Source organism: Notolabrus celidotus, chromosome 23 (assembly GCF_009762535.1).
Source record: "Notolabrus celidotus isolate fNotCel1 chromosome 23, fNotCel1.pri, whole genome shotgun sequence".
Lineage (NCBI taxonomy): Eukaryota > Metazoa > Chordata > Actinopteri > Labriformes > Labridae > Notolabrus > Notolabrus celidotus.
In genome coordinates this window covers 20,597,553-20,618,486 of record NC_048294.1, presented here as the reverse complement: position 1 = coordinate 20,618,486, position 20,934 = coordinate 20,597,553, and the positions used below count along the sequence as shown (strand labels likewise).

General features: G+C 40.0%; 3 protein-coding genes across 3 annotated transcripts; 1 reads left to right on the top strand and 2 right to left on the bottom strand.

Moving 5' to 3' along the window:
• Positions 1 to 5,277: 5,277 nt before the first annotated feature.
• On the bottom strand, positions 5,278 to 7,718 carry zgc:112271 (uncharacterized protein LOC553698 homolog). Its single transcript, XM_034676932.1, has 4 exons — positions 7,588 to 7,718; positions 7,318 to 7,382; positions 7,049 to 7,146; positions 5,278 to 5,562 (listed from the first exon to the last, which is right to left on the bottom strand). The coding sequence occupies exons 2-4, from the start codon at positions 7,378 to 7,380 to the stop codon at positions 5,463 to 5,465; spliced, it is 261 nt and encodes an 86-aa protein (XP_034532823.1). The 5' UTR covers positions 7,381 to 7,382; positions 7,588 to 7,718; the 3' UTR covers positions 5,278 to 5,462.
• An 85-nt stretch (positions 7,719 to 7,803) lies between these two features.
• On the top strand, positions 7,804 to 12,459 carry slx1b (SLX1 homolog B, structure-specific endonuclease subunit). Its single transcript, XM_034676931.1, has 5 exons — positions 7,804 to 8,422; positions 8,509 to 8,560; positions 10,482 to 10,802; positions 11,785 to 12,000; positions 12,156 to 12,459. The coding sequence occupies exons 1-5, from the start codon at positions 8,250 to 8,252 to the stop codon at positions 12,192 to 12,194; spliced, it is 801 nt and encodes a 266-aa protein (XP_034532822.1). The 5' UTR covers positions 7,804 to 8,249; the 3' UTR covers positions 12,195 to 12,459.
• Positions 12,460 to 13,062: 603 nt separating this feature from the next.
• Positions 13,063 to 20,624, bottom strand: LOC117806976. Its single transcript, XM_034675984.1, has 7 exons — positions 20,514 to 20,624; positions 20,181 to 20,302; positions 18,582 to 18,692; positions 16,820 to 16,873; positions 16,564 to 16,719; positions 16,352 to 16,474; positions 13,063 to 15,399 (listed from the first exon to the last, which is right to left on the bottom strand). Exons 1-7 carry the CDS (start codon positions 20,524 to 20,526, stop codon positions 15,361 to 15,363), a joined length of 618 nt encoding a protein of 205 aa, XP_034531875.1. The 5' UTR covers positions 20,527 to 20,624; the 3' UTR covers positions 13,063 to 15,360.
• Positions 20,625 to 20,934: the final 310 nt, after the last annotated feature.

Below are 20,934 nucleotides of genomic sequence, written 5' to 3'. Positions count from 1 at the left end.
TCAGCAGTATGAACCTGAAACAGAAACTGATGTTCTTGTAATTAATGGGTGTAAAGTTTGCTGAAATAACAACATCACGGTGAAGATTATTCAAAAGTCAAGCTATGTCAGGTCTGTCCTCAAGAGGAGAAGAAAACTACTTTGACAATGTTTGTTGAACGGAGGTGGGATCCATCATTTCTGATGCATTCAAGGCAGTCAGGAAATCTAAACACTGATTGTCTTTAGTGACACAGCATCAAGTCATTACAAGTACTATTACAAATTCAGTCCTGCACCATCAGATAAATTTTTTTTTCTAGAATCTATTGATAGAGATTGAGATTCCTATATTTAATAAATGTTGGTGATTGGACTTGAAATCTAAACATGAGGTATTTTCTCTATTTTGCTTAGTGCTCTTTAGCGAACAATAGCATGCTAACATGCATGTTAAAAACCATCTAATAACCTGCTAAACATCAACAGCAGTCAGATCAATACACGCTCTCTTGTGTTCTGTCTGAACCCCCGCTGAGCTGCTTTTTGAGAGAGCAGGGAGATTACTTCCACACTTCTCCGATTTTCACTTTCGTCTGAATGATTCCCTCCCGACAGACAGGCTAATTCGTTCAGACTGAAGGTAACACAGAGAGAATCCCTGTCAGCAGGCGACTCCTCAGAGATCAGCTGGTGTTTGGACTAATGGAAGCCAACTGATGTGTTCACTCAGTCTTCTTTCACTTCACTTTGTCCAAGCAGACGGCGGTGTGTGTGGGCGACTGGAATAGTTAGCTCCTGCAGAGAAATCAAGCGGCGTAATTTAACACCGCGTACACCACACAGAGCGGGTTTATTGATTTATCACCTTCTGATTCCTCAACTGTAGGGAGGTCATTTCTTCTTTTGGTTTTTTTTTTAATTAATCCTTCAGTGTGACCCTGTTTGGTCCAGAATCAAAAGCAACACACGGGAGCTCAAGTTCTTGATGTACAAACGTTATGATTACTTTTAATGGAATAAAAAGTCCCACCTTTCAACAGCATATTCTTACTGAACACATTCTTACTCTCACACATTACTAAGTTCTTTGACTGCCACAAACTTTTCACAGCTTTCTACTTTGGGCCCTATTGAAACGATCTAAAACGCATGGTCTAAAGCACACATGGCAAAGTAAAATGGGGCGTGGCCGACCACATCTTGCTAGTTATTCAGGGCACAATCAGGATGCTTAGTGAGGCGCAGGGCACAAAAAGATTGTAATGAGTCCCTTGATTATTCATAGATGTGTAAAAAGAGTCAAACCCATAGACTGTCTAAATAATGAAGCCAATCGTCGGCGGGAGCCATATTGGAAATGTTGAACTCAACCAAACTTAGTGTGAGGTAAAGAGGCGGGCTTTGAGCCTCCTAGCCAACAGCTACAGTGTTCCCGCCCCTCAGCCAAGTCAGTCATGTCCTTATTTGGGCAAAACTCATAATCTTAACATCTTCTGAACTGTTGCATTAGAAAAAAAATCATCCCCCCCATACAGTGTGTGCCGATAGAGAAATTAACCACGTAGACCCAAGACGTTTTTTGAACCAGGCTGTAAACATGTTTATTTCTGCTGCAAAGATTATCTTTTTTGAATGGGGGTGTATGTGGTTTCTGGTGTTTCTGCAGCCAGCCTCAAGTGGATGTCCAATATATTGCAGTTTATAACACTTCCGCATGGGCTCCATATTTTGAGACCGAAGGTTACCGCTTGGTCACACCAGTGCCTGGTCTCATTCTCTGCAGGTACACCTGCAGGCAGGCGTGATGCTCTGTACACAGCAGATTTATCCTTGAATAGACCAGGCTTGAGTCAGCTTATTTAACTTCCCTCACTCCACTATGCCCCTTAAAAATCAATCAATCAATCAATCTTTATATATAAAGCACCAAATCCCAACAAATGTTATCTGAAGTCTCTTTCCAAACAGAGCAGGTCTAGATCGTACTTTATGTTCTATCATTAACAAAGACCCAACATCAAGACAGGATAAGATCCAGTCCCATCTTAGAGACAGGACTCAGTCTGATCTCATCTTAATCCACCATGAGCAGAGCACTTTGCAGCATTTAGCAAGTTACAGTGGCAAGGACAAACTTCCTTTAACAGGCAGAAACCTCCAGCAGGACCAGACTCATGTTAGACACACATCTGCTGAGACCGTGTTGGAGAGAGGGATAGAGGGAGATGAAGAGAGAGAGATGATAGTGGTGAGACAGATAGTAGTAGTTGTAGCAGCTGGAGTCTGGCACGTCCACAGCAGCAGAGATCCAGAGGAACCTACGAGACAAGGGAGCTCAGGGACTCCAGAAAGGAAAAATCACACACAGGTTACAGTATAATTAATGTTGAATGCGTTGATGTTCAATGTTCAACAGAGGCTAGTTATGTTTGAGGATTGGAAAAAATGTACCTCTATGTTTCCATGCATATTCGAGAGAGCATGTTGGATGGAGAGCTTGGTGACGGTCTCAGGCTGGAGTTTTTGGCCCCTGCATGCCTAAGGTGGAGCAGGTGTGTGTGTGTGGAGCCTCAGCCTTCAGCGCACTGGTCAGCTGTTCAGGTCTTAAAAAGTTACAAAAATACAACCAAACTAAAAATGAGTGACTCTAACAGTAAGGATGACTTAATGACACCTTTACGAGCCGAAGTAAACAGGATAAAGTGTGTTTGATGTTTTCTCCGACTTGTTCTCTATTTGTTTTTTTCAGTTTCTTTCACTCAGCTCTCTCAGGGGAGAATATTCTGCTGTGGTTTAAATTACAAACTCTGTGTCATGTTGTCCGACCTGAAATAAGAGCAGCTCTGTCCTGATCACTGAATACACACACACACACACTCAGTCCCCCACGCAGGCTCTTCCATTAGCAGCCTGCGGAGGGTAAGTGGTGGAAGTAATCTTCACACACTCGATGCTCTCGCTCCGTTTCTGTCTGCGTTCACTGACGGAGAAAATCAGATCATAGCTCAGTCGTTTCTCAACACAAACACACTTCTTATTTTCACGCTGCAGATGTAAATGAGATGTTGACACCTGAACATGCTGCTTTTTTTTATGTAACTGTAAAAAACAGAGTGGATTGTACTCTCTGTTTAAATTAGAATACATTTTAATAAAAGGTTTATTTAAAGCAACACATTTAACATTTTCAAGCAGCACAAATCAATATCTTGTAATGTTCATGTCACAAAACATGACAGAGAATTATTTATACTCTTTTACATTCACAAATATGTGTGTATTTTGTATTATTCTATGCTGCAATTAATAAACATGGTCTCAAACCAAATACATTCAGTTTTATTATTTTTACTTATTAATTATGATTGTTTATTATTGCTGTTTTTATTAACATTATTATTATTATTACTGCTATTATTATTAGTGTTACTATTATTATGGTTAATATTATTACATAATTATCATTATTAATATTATCATCATGAAATTGATAATTATATATTATTTATTTCATCAAAGGAGCAGAGAGACCCGCCCACAGCGGGTTGATTGACAGGAAAAGAAAATGTACAACTTTAAAAAAGAAAACATTTAGAACATTGTCATCTACACTAAAATGTATACATTTTAAACTTTAACCCCTTTTTTTTATTTTTTCTTATTTTTTGTCTTCAGGCAAATAGGGGTCAGTGTTTTCATGAAGTTGTATATAAGAGGAATATCGGAATAAATATATTATAATTGGTGCCACAGAGGACGCCAAAATCAAGATAACGGTAACTTGCTTACTGGAACTTTAACATGCAAGAGTAGAGGAAAGTTTAATGAATGTATCTAATTTAAATAAACATCCATCACACAGAGAATGGTGTTATTTGTTTTGTTTGTAACATATTGTTTGTGTTTGATCGTTTAAAAAAATGACATATAATGGTCAAATTTAGAAGAAAAAACAAACAATATAAAAATATGTTTGCAATTTGTTTAGATTTCTACGAAGAGTGATAAATGACTGGTGTGCACTTTGTGTGTGTGTGTGTGTGTGTGTGTGTGTGTGTTCAGGTCTCAGTGAGGTGTTAATAAGACCCTGCAGACCTCCTCCTGTGAGGTTTTCAGGGCGACAACATTTCAGCTGTTATAAGTCCAAGGCCTTTTTTTAAGGGTTTCATGATTTCAAACCCACACACACACAAATACACACACGCACACGCACACACACACACACACACACACACACACACACACACACACACACACACACACACACACACACACACACACACATTCAGACTCAATGATATTCATGCTCTTTCTTCACATGCTGTTTGCTTGATTAGAGAAATGTTCAAACACTGATACTTGTCTTTGGTGACTGCTGTGTGCATGTGTTTGTCTATCTATGCAAGTTACGGACTTCAGAGCAGCGAAGGGGGCTGATTATTTAGAATAATCCCTCCTAATTGAAATAAATAACAAGACCCAACACTATTTACTATGTATGTTCAGTTACATAGTAAATAGTACACAGGAACAGAGAGAAAGAGAGAGTAGATCAAACATAACTGGCCGCATATAAAATGTTAATGTTTGAAGTGTTTGCTGTATGTTTTTGTTGATTGTTACTGTTCTGTTTTTTTTTTTTTACTCTGTAAAGCACTTTGAATTGCTCTTGTATGAATGGTGCTTTATAAATAAACTTGCCTTGCCTATTTGAGTAATAAAAACTATTTATTCTCCTCATTGCTTCCTCATAAAGTTACATTATATTAAATGAAATATGGCTTCTATATTTCATATTTACCTTTTTAAATGGAGCCTCCCAGCAGAAGAATGTCCTAAAGTAGTACTCACTCACTTTTTCATGCATGTAGCAGCTGTTCTTAAGCTTTCAGTCGTTTACTTAATGGACTTTTATTTTCTATTTCCCTCAAGCCATTTATATTTTTTCACTCCACAATTGTGTAAGCTCTATACCTGTCAGAAGTGTTTGTTAGTTACGTGAATTTGTGCATTAAAAGCTCTCAGGATGGAAACATTTTTAAAATCTTGGGATTACAGTTTGTCCTCCGGGTGGCGCTGTAGGGAAGGCTATCACACCAGTTAGTCTCACTGAAGCTCTCTGACCTGCATTAAGATTATATTTAAATCAAGTTTTACTTAATGAAGGTTTGACTATATAATAAATGAAATACTCAAAGTACTCAGGATTTTTACCAACCTTCTCACAGGAATGGTTAAAGTCTGTCAAAGTACCGAGACTCAATACATTTCAGGAAAAAAGGAACAAACAACAAATTAAATCATCAGGTTTCCTTTATTTCTAGCAGAACATTATTTGTGTTTCTATCAGAGATGCTGATTCACAGAGTTAAAGAGAGAGTGTTTTCTTTCCAGAGAATAGTGAGGCCTGCTCCATGAGAGAGGTTCAATCTAGTGACTGTGTGTGAGAGTGTGTGTGTGTATTTGTGTGTGTGTGTCTGTCATTGTGCTTTCTGTTTCTCCCACTGTTCAGGTGTGAGCGTCTTCTGTTCGAATGCGTGGATCTCTTTAAGCTCGTCGGCGAGACACGTGTTCACCATCCTGTCAACAAACACAAACACAGACACACACACACACACACACAGACACAGACACAGGCGTTTTAGCTCAAATAAGGATGGTATGATTTATTATATCACTCTGGCATACTAACAACCAGGTGTCTGATTAGCTCACAGTTCAGGTGAGCTCAGGTATATGTCCCTGTGTGTGTTTTCAGTGACATCTTAAGACACAGAGGCTGACTGACTCATGAGTGAGGCTGTATATCAGCAATCAGCAAGAATATAAGAAAAACATCCTGAGTCACACCATACCTGTGTTATTTTTCTGTATTTGTCTGTATTATTGAGCTGATAAGAGGATTTCAGCTGCTCAACAGATCAGGGTCTCCTTTGACGTGTTTTTAGTTTCATGATGCTCCAAATGTTTTCAATGTGTGACAAGTCAGGACTGCAGGCAGGCCAGTTCAGCACCTGGACTCTTCTACTACAGAGCCATGCTGTTGTAACATGTGCAGAATGTAGTGTGACATTGTCTTGCTGAAATCTGTAAGGTCTTCTGATGGCACTCCATGTGAGTACTGTAGAAACTTTTCACAACATCATTCACTGTGTTCAATAACAGCAGAATCTCGCTAATTCTCAACCTATACACGAAGCAGAACTTCATCAGATCCTGTAAATGAACCATATTCTTCAGTATGTCGGTCTAAACCTTCCCCCTAAAAAGAGAGGCATGTTACAACATTTTAATGTGACAAGTTATACGTTATAAGTTATAGAAATAAAAACATTGCATGTTAGCCTGAAATATAAAGATAAACTAATTACATTCACAAATTTAAAATTCACGCCTGCTCGTCATACCTAACGTCTCTAAAAGTAGTATGGGAGGTTCAGTCTTCACTTATCAGACAGCTCTCTTTTGGAATCATCTACCAGTCAGTGTCAGGGAGGCAGACGCCCTCTATACTTTCAAGAGTAGGCTTCAAACTTTCCTTTTTGATAAAGCTTATAGTTAGTGCTGGCTCAGGCCCGGACCAGCTGTTAGTTATGCTGCTATAGGCTTAGACTGCTGGGGGAACTGACACACTGGGATCCTGTCTTTCCCTCTCTCTCCTCTCTCTGCCTGTCTAACTCTTCCTGTCCCATTAAAGTTACTAACCATAGACCTTTCTGGAGTCCCTGAGCTCCCTTGTCTCGTAGGTTCCTCTGGATCTCTGCTGCTGTGGACGTGCCAGACTCCAGCTTCTACAACTACTACTATCCGTCTCACCACTATCATCTCTCTCTCTCTTCATCTCCCTCTATCCCTCTCTCCAACGCGGTCTCAGCTATCTAACATGAGTCTGGTCCTCCTGGAGATTTCTGCCTGTTAAAGGAAGTTTGTTCTTGCCACTGTAAATGCTGCAAAGTGCTCTGCTCATGGTGGATTAAGATGAGATCAGACGGAGTCCTGTCTGTGAGATGGGACTGGATCTTATCCTGTATTGATGTTGGGTCTTTGTTAATAATATATATTATACCTGTGTCTCTGTAGAAGCTGTTTGCCCTCAAACTGAGGCGACACTATCAGGACTTTGAAGCTGGCAGCACATCTGTTTGGTGATGTATCCTCCACATCCTGAAGAAGACAAGTTACAGACAGCATAAGTTTGTTATCATGCTTGTGTTGTTCCATGAAATCACGCATCAGCCCTCACAGAAATACTTTAACCCCAAATCTGGAAGTTGATATTTACGATAAACAAAACAAACAGAAACATTTAAAATCAAATATAAGTTGTAAACATACCACGTGCACTGCCGCGAGCTCCTTTATGAGCTTATCCTTGATGTGATCTGCTGTTATTGCCATTTCTGTATCCAAACATACACGATTATATTTGTGAATCAATGGTTACACTGGTGCACTGGTTATTTTTGTAGTCCGTTCAAGAGACGCATGCTGACACCGGAAGTATTAAACAGGGATATTCTTATCTTTTTAAGCGACTTTGTCTCTTAAATAACAAGGAATTATAATTGAATGATGTCAACTTTGAATTGAAAGGCGTATCATTACCAAATAATGTAATTTAAAGCTGCTTTCTAGTGTTTTCGCTTGTCGGAGCCACCTTGCTACGCTTCACATCGAGGAAACACATTACGGACTCTTCAAACATCCAATAAGATTGCAGCAGTGACGGCAACGGCCAATCAGATGCGGTGTGAGCGCGAAATAGGCGGGATCAAGTTTTCAAAGGAGCGAATCATAATAATAGTAGTCCTTACAGAATACTGAACGGAATCGATCAATCGGTGAATGTAATTAAAGATACATGTAATTTAGTTAGCTTTATTTAAAATACATTAAAAGTGATTAGTTGTTATCAAAGTGTAGCTTTTTATTTGGCCTCAGAGAAGGATAAATCGCGTTTTTTGTAAGTTTTTTTTGTAACAGGCACATTTGTGGGCTACTACGAAAGGCACTGTTTACATTTTGAAGTGAAACATCGACGTTCAAATTCTGCTGTGGCTTATTTAGTGTAGAAATATGTGAAAAGAAAATGTGTTCGGCGATGAGTAATACATCCACGAGAATGGGAGTATCATTAGCAGTTTGTTTAGTGACATTTATTCACGGTTTTACCTTTAGTTTGTGTGTTAATGGCTCTGGACGAGCGCTAACGCTATGCTAGTTGTATCTGTACACGTTACAGTAAGCAGTAATTGAGAGACAGTACGATGGTAGTGGAGGTAGAGAGCTTCTTCGGTGTGTACATGTTGTACTGCATCAATCCTAAATTCAAAGGCCGGATCTACATCGGCTTCACGGTGAACCCTGAGCGCAGGATCGGACAACACAACGCCGGGCGGCACAAAGGGGGAGCCATGAGGACGAGCGGGAGAGGACCATGGTGTGATTTAAACTAAAAACACTAAAGGTTACTATAAATGTTTAAATATTTAAGTAAAATCAAGGAAATGTTCCTTTATTTCCCAGGGAGATGGTCCTCATCATACATGGCTTTCCCTCTGATATTGCTGCCCTGAGGGTGAGTAGGGTTTAAAGTGACTGCACAATATTCTGCACCAAAATGATTTTATTACAAATCAATCAATCAATCAATCATACTGTATTGATCCATATACAGGGCAAATAAATTATATATAAAAAATAGATGGTGCTGACACACCAGGAAACACTGGAGGTAGGATGAGAGGTTAAAACCCAAGATAGGAAAACAAACTCAAATAAATTAAATTGATAAGATAATAAACACTGAAATATTAAACCAGCAAAAGAGAATAATATGCTTTACTACAAGTAAATACAGTAAAGTAAAAATAATTGAATATTACATTTATGAGAGGTAATTCTACGGATGCCCTAAAACGTCATGATTAATACATTCTATTTTCTCAGTTTTCTCAAGATGATGAGTTTATTTTGTTGTTATCTGGAGAAACCAAAGCTTGTTATCTCGAGATCTCGACTTGTTTTTCTTTTGGATAAAATTAGATAAATGATCCCATTATGACAAGAATAAAAAGCAATTTTTTACGAGACATTTATCTTACAGGTTGAATATCACAAACTCAAAAAATGAGCTTTGTTCTCTGGATAAAATGAGATAAATGATCCCTTCATCACGAGAATGAAGCTCGTTTTTTTGTGTTTGTGATCTTCAACCTGTAAGATAAATATCTCGTAAAAAACATATTTTTATTTTTTACTGAGGAAAAATTTTCTAAACAATGTTTGGAAAAAAATACAAAAAAATAAATAATTAAAGAAACTGAAAACAGGCCTTTCCTAGTACCTGAAGTTACCTGGTTACCATACAGTATGTGCTCCTGTTATGTTCAGTGAGGATCTCTAAAAGGACAGGATTAAATACAATTCATTGTCTCAGTTTTCTCGTCTTATTTTTCTCACTATCTCAGGAAAACAAATATTAACTCGTTATCTTGAGAAATCAGAGAAAATAAAATGTATTTAATTGTGTCCTTTTAGGGCTTCTGTATAATTCATAAAAATCACTGGAATAAGATGATCAAAAAATAACTAAATAGTCCAAAATAAATCAAAGTAAAGTGAATAAATGATAAATATTCAATAATTATTCAAATGAATGAATTTTTAAATAGACTAATATTTGAACTAGATATGTTCACATAAGCAGCCTTTCAGCTTGGTGGAAGATGCAGGCTGATGATGGACTCAGAGCAGTGTCAGTTGATGTAATTGACATGAAGTATGTTTCACAGTATTGACATTAATAACAGTCTGCAGAGGTTCATGTCAGAGAAGCGATACAACCTGAAGGAGGAAACCGATGTGGTTTCTATAATAAAAATCTGGAGCATCAAACAGTACGCAGTTTGTTGTGAATTATTAATCTCCTTTTGTTTTAAATCATAAATCAGCTCAATAAAGAATCGGACTTTGACTCCAGTTCTTGATCCAGAGTTTAACGGCTCAGTTTTTCCTGGAAACGTTCAGAGGAAAAAAGATTAAAACTGATTTCTTCACTCTGAGATCTCTGTAGCTATTAAACTCTGTTATGTTTAGAGTTATGATTTATTGTAAAAAGAAACCTTTCGCCAACCTGTTGGCTGAGATTATACTCCTGCTTCATCCAGCTGCACCTAGAGACAAAACAAGGTAGACTACAATGAGGGTTTATTTTGTTTTTCAGACATCAGATGAACTAAAGAGTTCAGACTGCTGGATAAAAAGATATCAGTGTACCGGGAAAGCTTTAAGATATCACAAAATCCTTAAATATACAGAATAATCCCACACTTGTTAAATCTCAAGAAGATTCATCGATGCTGTGTCAAACATTTGAACCCTGGTGTCATTTTTCTTGCTCTGTTCTTTGTGCCTTCATTTATATTCCTGTCCGGATCAGTGTAGCCTGACCCAAACTTATTCCACAGATAATTTTATTCCACCTCGTGTCGTTTTAGTTTGAGTGGGCGTGGCAGCACCCTCACTCCTCCCGCCGTCTCTCCCATGTATCTCGGCGCGCCAGGAAAGAGTCCAGCCTGCAGTTCCACTGGCGCGTGGTCTCCAACATGCTGAGGGTGGCGCCGTGGAGCAGACTGCCGCTGACGGCCCGCTGGCTGAAACAGGAGTACCGAATGGACTTTGAGCCAAGCCTGCAGCCGCCGCTCCACATCCCTGTCGCCTTCGGAAGCGTCAGAGCCAAGAAGAAGCAGCTGCTGCCGTCTGCAGGAGAAGAAGAGGAGGAGACGAGCCGTTGTTTCCTCTGCAGAGGACTCATCAAGGTGCACATTCAATTAATCAATCAATCTTTATTTGTAAATCACTAGATCCCAACAAATGTTATCTGAAGACTCTTTCCAAACAGAGCAGGTCTAGACCGTACTCTATGTTCTATTATTAACAAAGACCCAACATCAAGACAGGATAAGATCAATAAATCAATCAATCAATCAATCTTTATTTGTATAGCGCCAAATCACAACAAATGTTATCTCAAGACGCTTTAAGATCCAGTCCCATCTTACAGACAGGACTCAGTCTGATCTCATCTTAATCCACCATGAGCAGAGCACTTTGCAGCACTTAGAAAGTTACAGTGGCAAGGACAAACTTCCTTTAACAGGCAGAAACCTCCAGCAGGACCAGACTCATGTTAGACACACATCTGCTGAGACCGTGTTGGAGAGAGGGATAGAGGGAGATGAAGAGAGAGAGATGATAGTGGTGAGACAGATAGTAGTAATTGTAACAGATGGAGTCTGGCACGTCCACAGCACCAGAGATCCAGAGGAACCTACGAGACAAGGGAGATATCATGAAACTCAAAAATCAAAAATCAATCAAACGATCAAGATTGATTGAGAACTCACTATTGTTTAATTGTAAACAGAAATATTTAATGTAACGCTTAATCATTTAAGAAAATCCCCCAAAAACAAGACAAGCAGAAAATAATTTCAAAACGCAAAAACATTTAAAAAATATATATATATTCCAAGAAATGCAAGTATTTTATTAAACCTTAAAAAATATTTCATCAAACTCGAAAACATTTTTTTGTGTATCAAGCAAAACGTTGAGTGAAGTTTTTTGTGTTTCATGAAATAATTCTGTATTTTGTGAATTTATAAATGTATTTACTTTGATACTTACAAATTACCAAGTCAAACTTTACATATCACTTATAACATTAAACATGTTATGTAGTGAGATTTGTATGACCGTGGCATGATCATATGTTAACACAGTCTCTTCTTTCCTCAGGCGTCAGAGAAGCTGAGCTGTTTCCACCCGTCCTGTTTGATGAGCAGTCACGTGACCTGCCTCGCCAAACTCTTCCTGAAGTCGGAGCCGTCTCACCTCCTGCCAGTGGAGGGTGAGTGTCCATCCTGTCGGCGCTCCGTGTTGTGGGGGAGTCTCATCAGACACAAACACGGCTGCTTCGGAGACCTGGAGGAGACCGGACTCTCTGCGTCGCAGGTGAGTGACGGGAGGTTCAGATACGAGGAGTCTGTGTTTTTAAATATTCTGCTTTCAGATCAAAGGAAATGCTAAACTAACACTAACACTCACAATCACTTTCTTAGCTGGGTGTACTTGGATTTCCTAATTCCCTCTCCTGCTCTCTCTGTCAGAGTCACTGGGCAGACGAGCTGCAGACTTTAGGAAGCTGATTCTGCAGAAACCAGCTTTTATTTCCTTCCTGATGAAGAGAGGAGTCACATGATGCTTTTCAAAGACTGATGAAGAAACAGAGCGTGTCTCTTCACTCTGAACACGGACATGAAGCGTGATGTTCGAGTGATGTCCACATTACCCTTATTTTTAAACCCTGATCATGAGGTGTTTTTTAATCTGAGTTTAACTATTTTAATATTAGTGGCACATGAAATGTTTCAATGTATTTTGTAAGAATAAAATAATGTTTTTTTTACTCTGCATGAGGCATCTTTTAGTTTTCACATGAATATAAGATAAGACCGCTAAGTGCAGACTTCAGGTGATGTTTGAAAGATCGTTGAAGCACACATTTTACTAATAATCTTAAACAAAACCTGAATTTAGCTTCATAATATGTCTCTATTTGATCTATCTTTCATGTTTTTATTTTGAGCCTGGTAAGATCTTATGAATAAATAAATAAAAAATGGAATAATCCAAAATAAATAAATAAATAAAAATAAAGAGAATGAATAATATATATTCAATAATAATTTAAAATAATGACTTTTAAAAAAGACTAATATTTGAATCAGATATGTTCAAATAAGCAGCTTTGCAGTGTGCTGGAAAATGTGTGAATCTCTGAATATAGAACGTTCTGGAGAGTTAAAGTTGTATTTTACAAAAAACTTTATTAATCAGGTGATAACGTCAACAGGCAGGTTACAAAGTGTCAAATGTAACAAAATGTGAATATCTGTGAGTGATGGTGTCACAAAAAGCAAGCAAACATACAAAAAAAACATCTTTTTGAGCAAAGTTTAGTGGCTATTTTTTTTTACATTTTAGACGCCAAAGATTAAAAACAAGGACAATTCCTTATAATAAATCCTTCATTTTATGTAGGGATACACAATAAACATGGCACACATGATTTAGCAGTCATTATCAGCCTTTTTACATTCAACATAATCAGTTAATATACATGAGGTTTGATTTCTATCACTGGAGAAGACGATGAAAGTGGACCCTTCAGATAAATGTACCTGGGCCTCTTTAAAACTTCATACCTGAGTGTCATTTAGACCCAAAACGTGTAAAAAGTGTCAGTCTGGACATTTAAATGTCAGAGTTTGTTCACAAAAGTGGAGGGCCAGCCATCGCTCACAACCTCAGCAGCAGAGGGATGAACGGTGAAGAGATACGGTGATAGTCTAGAACAAAGAGACTCAGAAGTAGGCAAAGTTGCGGTTCTGAGTTTGAGATAAAGGTTATCCAGAGAGTAATGTCTGAAGATGGAGAGCCCATAACATGAGCTGTCATCTATCTGACAAGAGGCAGGTTATTTTGATTTTCATGGTATTTAAATACAGATACCAGACGTGCTCAATTTACAAGTTTTTTTAAGTTAAAATCGACAATTTAATTTTAAAAGACACTGAACATGTTTTTATTTAAAATTTGTTAAAAACTTCAACTGATATTGTTTTTTTGCAGTGAAATTAGTTTTCTTTATAAAAAAATATAAAATTTGGTCGTTAAAAGGTCTTCTTCAAATATTAGTCTTAAAATTAGGGGGCAACTTATAATCAGAGATATCCTACATTCATACCATTACTGTACTTTCCTGGCATTTTTAACACAATATAAAAATAACAAAATTGACAAATGAATAAACATATATTGTGTGAGTAATACATATTTGAAAAAAACTTAAAATGTACCACGATGGAATTTAAAGTAAGCCACTAGCAGCTTTTTGCAATAGAGCTGAAGTGACCTATTTAGGATTTGGTGTGGCCTATGTTGTAATTGGGGCCCTAGCCACCTCCTGGATCCACCCCTGTAGCCCTGCTTAAAGTACCTGAACCCATTCAGCTCATCATTCACACCCTAAAGAAACATTATGGACTCTAACAAAGGACCGCTCAGACAACTGCGTTAGCCAGATGTTTCCATACACCCCAACCTGACCACATCAGTGTATGTTCAGCCGACCATTACCGCCTGAGAATGAAAACAAAAGGTGCTTTTTGACCGTAGGAACTTTCCCCAGGAACTATGGACCTTTTGTGTAACTCTGCCCGTTTTGACAGCAGGAACCAGGGTCTAAGTTTAGTTCCTGGGTAGTTAATTTTCCTTGAAATGCCTCAGGGGGGTGGGTTAGGACTTTCAAAAGGTCCAGGAACTTTGGGGACGGGGTCTGTAATGCTGAATGTTTCCGATTGGTGGAGTACCTGCAGTGTTTTTATTTCCCCCTCTGTCCACAATAACATCACACGCACCTGTGATTCACTTGGTTTAATAACTCCTGAACATTGGTCTTCTCTGAGCCTGATAGTGTGAATGCGTCTATCAGCTCCCGGTGTTACAGTCTGAAGAGTGACCCTGTAAACTCACAACACGAGCACAAGCTGATCTTACTTTCTCTGCCGTGAGTCTGCACCAACATTTGTTATCATTTAATGTTTCTAAAAGCTAATTTAGGTGAAAGAGGCACTGTGTACATTTGCATTAAAAATGTTAAAATCGTGATAAATCTGTGTTAAAAACGTATTAAAGTGTTGAGGTCTGGGGTTGCTGGTGGCCTAGCGGTCTAAGCACCCCATGTACAGAGGCTGCAGTCCTTGTCGCAGGGGTCGCCGGTTCGATTCCCGGCAAGTCGACCATTTCCTGCATGTCTTCCCCCACTCTCTACTCCCCACATTTCCTGTCTCTCTTCAGCTGTACTATCTAATAAAGGCAAAAAGGCCAAAAACATAACTTTAAAAAAATAAAATTAAAAAAAAAGTAAAAAAAAGTGTTAAGGTCTCTGGATTAATTGATGGACATGCTAATAGTGACGGCTCTAAATACAAGGCTTTGATTAAAAAAAAGATTTAGCATTTTTTAGAACATATTAGCTACACACAGAGCTGACAGACATCATTATTAATATGATGTGAACGATCATATTAAAACATTCTCTTGTGAGCTCTGTTTTTGGTCTCCACCAGCTGCTTCAGTGTTACCAGTTAAAACACGTCTGATAAAACATTTAAAATGTTAGAGCATGAAATGAAAAACTACAGACTGGGTGATGGTGTGATGTTTTGTGGGTTGTCTGTCTCCGTAAGACGAAGTGTTAGTATAAAATGAATAAGTGCAACTTCAACTTCCTGTGGCTGAACATCCGTCTCACTGCGGAACAGGAGGGGCTTCAACGGTGATCACCGGCTGAGAGAGACAAAAAAACAACAAAGACAAAGAACAGAATCAAAACATGGAAATGCTGAATTCAAGTATTCAATATTTTTTTATAACAATCTGAGCCTGTGCACTTTTTCTTCGTGCTCAGACTGTAGCCCTCAAAGACCTAGTGAGCCGCCGGCAGCTACTTGTTCTTAAATGTTTGATAACTTTTGAACCACTAATCTTATCAACAAGCTTTAAAAACTCAGTTACAGAGGACATTCTCAGCTTTCCATTGATTTGTTCAATGGAGGAACTCCCAAATGTTGCTATCTACCAGACAGGCACTGTTTGTTGAGTTATTTCAGTGTTTTTGACACTTAAAGAGCCTGAGAGGAGTTTTTATCCGGTTATTCTTAAAAAAAATGACGTGATTCTAGGAGGTTTTTAATATCTCGTCACAAAGAAGAAACTCTATTCTGAAGAAAGGCTGTCTAATATGAGGCGACACTGTCCTCATAAAATTAAAACTTAAGTCTTTAAATATTACAACTTTCTACTCCAAATTTCAAGTTATCTTGTTTCTTGTTGCCATAAGATTATTTTACACAAGATTTTTGCTTTAATAACGGACCCACGGTGAATGTGAGGACCGGATCTTTACACATGGTTGTACCAGATTTTGTGAAGATTAGAACTCAGGTTAAAAAAACAACTGCAGCTTATCTAGTAAAATTTGACTTGTTTCCCTAAAATGTAAGAGAAATATCTTGTCCCTTCAGAGAAGAGTTCATTTTTAATATCTTTTAATTACAAGAAAGTAAGTTACCTGTTAATGAAGATATGTAAGAAGCAGTTTTCGATTTAAATCAAGAAATAATGTGGTATGATTTATATGAATGCAGGGGAATTAAGGCCCCGTCACTGCGTTGCACTCAGAGATCAGGATTCTGTCATTTTACTCTTGAAGTTGACGTTATCGTCCATGTTCACTCACCATCTTGGGAGCGGGAGCGCAGCAGTTGACCACCTTGCAGCAGTAAGCAGCCAGAGCTGCAGAGATGGCGAGCAGAGTGGCATTAACCAGCACCCCTCCAGAGGAGTAATTGTACTCTATGCTCTGCAGGAGGAGAGAGGTGTTGATAACACTTCAGGTGAGTTCATTAAATCACGCATTAATTATGTTCACTTCATAACTTCGTCACTCACCGCGATGTTATGGCAGATTTCTTCCATTTGCATCGTGGTGTTTTCGTACATGTAATGCCAGCAGGAGTACTGCATCTCATTGTTGACCAGCGTGAAGATCATGTTGAAGATGGAGGCTCCACACGCCACAATCTGCATCCCCAGACACGCTCTGAGCTGACACATGCCACAAAACAAGAAGAAGTAACTCTTTAAATCACAGAAACACAATCACTGAGCGCTCACCTCTTCCGTCTGTCTGTTTGATGTCACTCACTGTGGGCAGGTGAAGGTTCTGTGCAGCTACAGCCAAACTCCCGGCAATGACAATCTGTGGAGAAAACACACGTCACACAGTCTGAACAACATCAGGACCAAGTCTGAGGGTCACAGTGTCATCAGTTCACAGTGTGTTCACAAAAAGCTGAAAAACAGACTGCAGTGAGGAAAACTGGGAACGTTCTAGTCAAAAAGATTAAAACAAGGCATCTCTGGAGAGGTCAGACTTTAAAAGTGGGGCAAGGAATCATGAATTGTGTCTGTCCGTTCAACTCAGAAAGTCTGGTTTAACTTTATCTGACTGTTAAATGAAGGTTCAGTGCTAATAAATACTAAAACATTACTTTAAAGCTGGGGTTGGTAATCAGATTTAGATACACTTTTTGTTATACTGGTTAAAATGATCTTTATGTCCCGATGGTAATCAATACATAATGTGTTCCTAAAAAAGAGTGAAAAAAAGCTGCTATCTACAGCCAGAGTAAACCTGGAAAAACACCAACCAATCACCGTTTTTGGGTCCCAAAATTTTAAACCAATCAAATCCCGTCCTGCCGTTCTGCCCGCCTCCTGCACCTACATTTCCCCAGCGTGCATTCCGAGCCGAGTCCCTGTCCCCTGCCTCTGCTTCCCCTGCCTCTACTGACTGCCCCTCTCGCTCGACCTCGGGCCTGTCCCCTCTGACCCGATGAGGTGTTTTGCTCAGGACTGTAGTCCAGTTCAGAGTCTAAAAAGCTCTCACCACGGGGGCTCTGACAAGCAAAAGAATTAATGACATTCAGTAAGTCCTACAGAAAATGTAGATGTATTGTAGCATCCGTCCGGACGCTGTAGGGATGACGAGCCGATTCGTGAACCGGTCACTGTCGGCCGTGAGTACGCCAACCAACAAAGCAACAATCAATGTTTGAATGTAAAACTTCCCCTCTTGTCTCTCCTCTCTCCAGCTCGCACACTCTACACCTCTCGTGATGCCTTCACTGACTGTCAACACTGTAGGAATTAAGAACATCTACACTGAACATGTTTAACAAACAGTAGAGCTGTTACAGTATTATATGTGTTATAACTTTTCTCCTGATATCGTGTCACCAGTACAACTGGATAATGCTAGCATGACAGTTGTGAGTACTAATAGCAGCCATGTTTGTTTGTGTTTTTAACTTTCACTATGATAATGTTTTGGTGTGGATCGGTTTTGAATCAGTCACGATCATATGGTCACAAATCAGCGGCGCTCGTGCATGTGAGCGGGGGGGGTTAGACGGAGTCCTGAAGACAACCCCAGCTTTAACTAACACAGTCTGGATTAGATTACTGTAACTCCCTCCTCCCTGGTATCACAAATAAACTTCTCTTTAGTTTAATTGTTAACAGCTACAGTATTCCCGCCTGTCAGTCAAGTCAGCTGTTCCTCCAATAATGCAAAACTTTTAACTTTAATATCTTCAAAAATAACGACTTCTAAAAAATTCGACCCCCCGTACAGTGTGTGCTGATAGAGAAATGAGCCACTCAGACCTAAACAATTTTTTGAACCAGGCTGTAAACATGTTTATTTCTGGTGTAAAGATCGGCTTCTTTGAATGGGTGTGTATGTGGTTTACTGTGCTTTAGCAGCCAGCCTCTAGTGGACGCTCTAGGAACTGCAGTTTTCACATTTTTGCATTGACTAGGTCCCCACTCACAAAACATATGTGGACACACACCTGCTGCTGTCTTCTATCATGACTGTAAAGGTATCTGAGGTGTGCACTCACGAGCAGGCAGGCGATGAAGAAGGCGACTTCAGCGTCTGGTTGGGTCAGCTCATTGGCAAGAAACACGCTCGAGTTAATGATCTGATAAGCACTCAAACCGATCTGAGTGACCTGGAACAGCAGAGAAGACATGAAACAGTCAGACACAAAAGAGACTCATATTAAACACAGGAGACACAGATAGACACAGAGAGACAGATAGAGAGACACGGAGACACAGATAGAGAGACACAGACACAGAGACTCACAGATAGAGAAACAGAGATACAGACACAGAAGCACAGATAGATAGACAGACACACAGAGACAGATAGTGAGACAGAGACAGAGACACAGAGACACAGACAGAGACAGGGACACAGAGAGTGACACAGAGACACAGATAGAGACACAGACAGAGACACAGAGACACAGAGAGTGACACAGAGACACAGATAGAGACACAGATAGAGACACAGATAGAGACACAGACCGAGACACAGACATAGACACAGAGACACAGAGAGTGACACAGAGACACAGATAGAGACACAGACCGAGACACAGACAGTGACACAGGGACACAGATAGAGACACAGACTGAGACACAGAGAGTGACACAGAGACACAGATAGAGACACAGACTGAGACACAGACAGAGACACAGAGACACAGAGAGTGACACAGAGACACAGATAGAGACACAGAGACAAAGACAGAGACATAGAGACACAGACAGAGACACAGAGACACAGAGAGTGACACAGAGACACAGATAGAGACACAGAGACAAAGACAGAGACACAGAGACACAGACCGAGACACAGACAGAGACACAGACAGAGACACAGAGACACAGAGAGTGACACAGAGACACAGAGAGTGACACAGAGACACAGACAGAGACACAGAGACACAGAGACACAGAGAGTGACACAGAGACACAGACAGAGACATAGAGACACAGAGACACAGAGAGTGACACAGAGACACAGACAGAGACATAGAGACACAGAGAGTGACACAGAGACACATACAGAGACGCAGAGACGCAGACAGAGACACAGGGACACAGAGAGTGACACAGAGACACAGATAGAGACACAGACCGAGACACAGAGACACAGACAGAGACACAGAGACACAGACAGAGACACAGAGACACAGACAGAGACACAGACAGAGACACAGAGACTCAGACAGAGACACAGACAGAGACACAATGACAAAGACAGATACACAGACAGAGACACAGAGACTCAGACAGAGACACAGACAGAGACACAGACAGAGACACAATGACAAAGACAGAGACACAGACAGAGATACAGAGACACAGAGAGTGACACAGAGACACAGATAGAGACACAGACCGAGACACAGAGACACAGACAGAGACACAGAGACACAGACAGAGACACAGACAGAGACACAATGACAAAGACAGAGACAGAGACAGAGACAGAGATACAGAGACACAGAGAGTGACACAGAGACACAGATAGAGACACAGACAGAGACACAGAGACAGAGACACGGACACGGACAGATAGACAGAGACACAGATGAAGAGACACAGACACACAGATAGATAGACAGAGAGAAAGAGGATGTAGCTACCCCCAAGAACTTGGGCTCCGCCTCCAGGTATTTCTGCTTTCTGAAGACGTTTCTCTGAAAGGACACCTGGACCAGAGGACTCAAAGCAGGACTGAGTCCCTCCTCCACCACCGCATCTTCATCTGATAACAAAAGAGTCATATATCAAGACTGAGCACGAGCTGAGCGCTGCATGTTGGTGTGCACGCGCCTGAGCAGTGAGACTCTCCAGCTGAAAACATCTGGATTTCATCTCAGCAGAACAAACATTCAGGCGCAGATTCTTCACTGAGGAAGAAGAAGAAGAAGAAGAAGAAGAAGAAGAAGAAGAAGAAGCGTCTTTTTTTTTTTTACCTGCCATGGCCATAACAAGTCCGTCAAACTCTACTCAGTCAGATCTCTTCCCGTTTTTGTCGTGTTTTCAGGGGCAGCAGGAAGTTTTGCAACAACTTTCAGGATCTGACTGCCCGAGTCCCGCCCCGAGTCCGTCCTGCAACATGAGTCCATCTGCAGGGTCAGCAGTTTGAGACGAGGATCCGGATTGGCTGGTTCCCTTTGGAGGCTTCATACTTCACAAAACAAACAGATGGAGTAAATACAGACCGATGGGCTTCATGCATATTTACCTCAACCTGCAGCCTGTGCATGATACAGTCCAAACTGTTCTTAATGTATCCATTAAATGAGACTCCTTATAAACTGCTCCGTCACAAGCCATGATAATCTTATTCATTCACATTCATAAATGTCTCAGTGTTACCTGCATGTTTAACCC

Coding starts and splice junctions, on each gene's coding strand:
- zgc:112271 (XM_034676932.1), bottom strand. CDS start 7,380: ATGGCAATAACAGCAGATCACATCAAGGATAAGCTCATAAAGGAGCTC. Junction 7,147..7,317: donor AGCTCGCGGCAGTGCACGTG/GTATGTTTACAA, acceptor TGTCTTCTTCAG/GATGTGGAGGATACATCACC. Junction 5,563..7,048: donor CAGCTTCTACAGAGACACAG/GTATAATATATA, acceptor GTTTGTTGACAG/GATGGTGAACACGTGTCTCG.
- slx1b (XM_034676931.1), top strand. CDS start 8,250: ATGGTAGTGGAGGTAGAGAGCTTCTTCGGTGTGTACATGTTGTACTGC. Junction 8,423..8,508: donor ACGAGCGGGAGAGGACCATG/GTGTGATTTAAA, acceptor TTTATTTCCCAG/GGAGATGGTCCTCATCATAC. Junction 8,561..10,481: donor CTGATATTGCTGCCCTGAGG/GTGAGTAGGGTT, acceptor GTGTCGTTTTAG/TTTGAGTGGGCGTGGCAGCA.
- LOC117806976 (XM_034675984.1), bottom strand. Junction 18,693..20,180: donor CGGAGCCCAAGTTCTTGGGG/GTAGCTACATCC, acceptor CTGCTGTTCCAG/GTCACTCAGATCGGTTTGAG. Junction 16,874..18,581: donor TCTTCATCGCCTGCCTGCTC/GTGAGTGCACAC, acceptor TTTTCTCCACAG/ATTGTCATTGCCGGGAGTTT.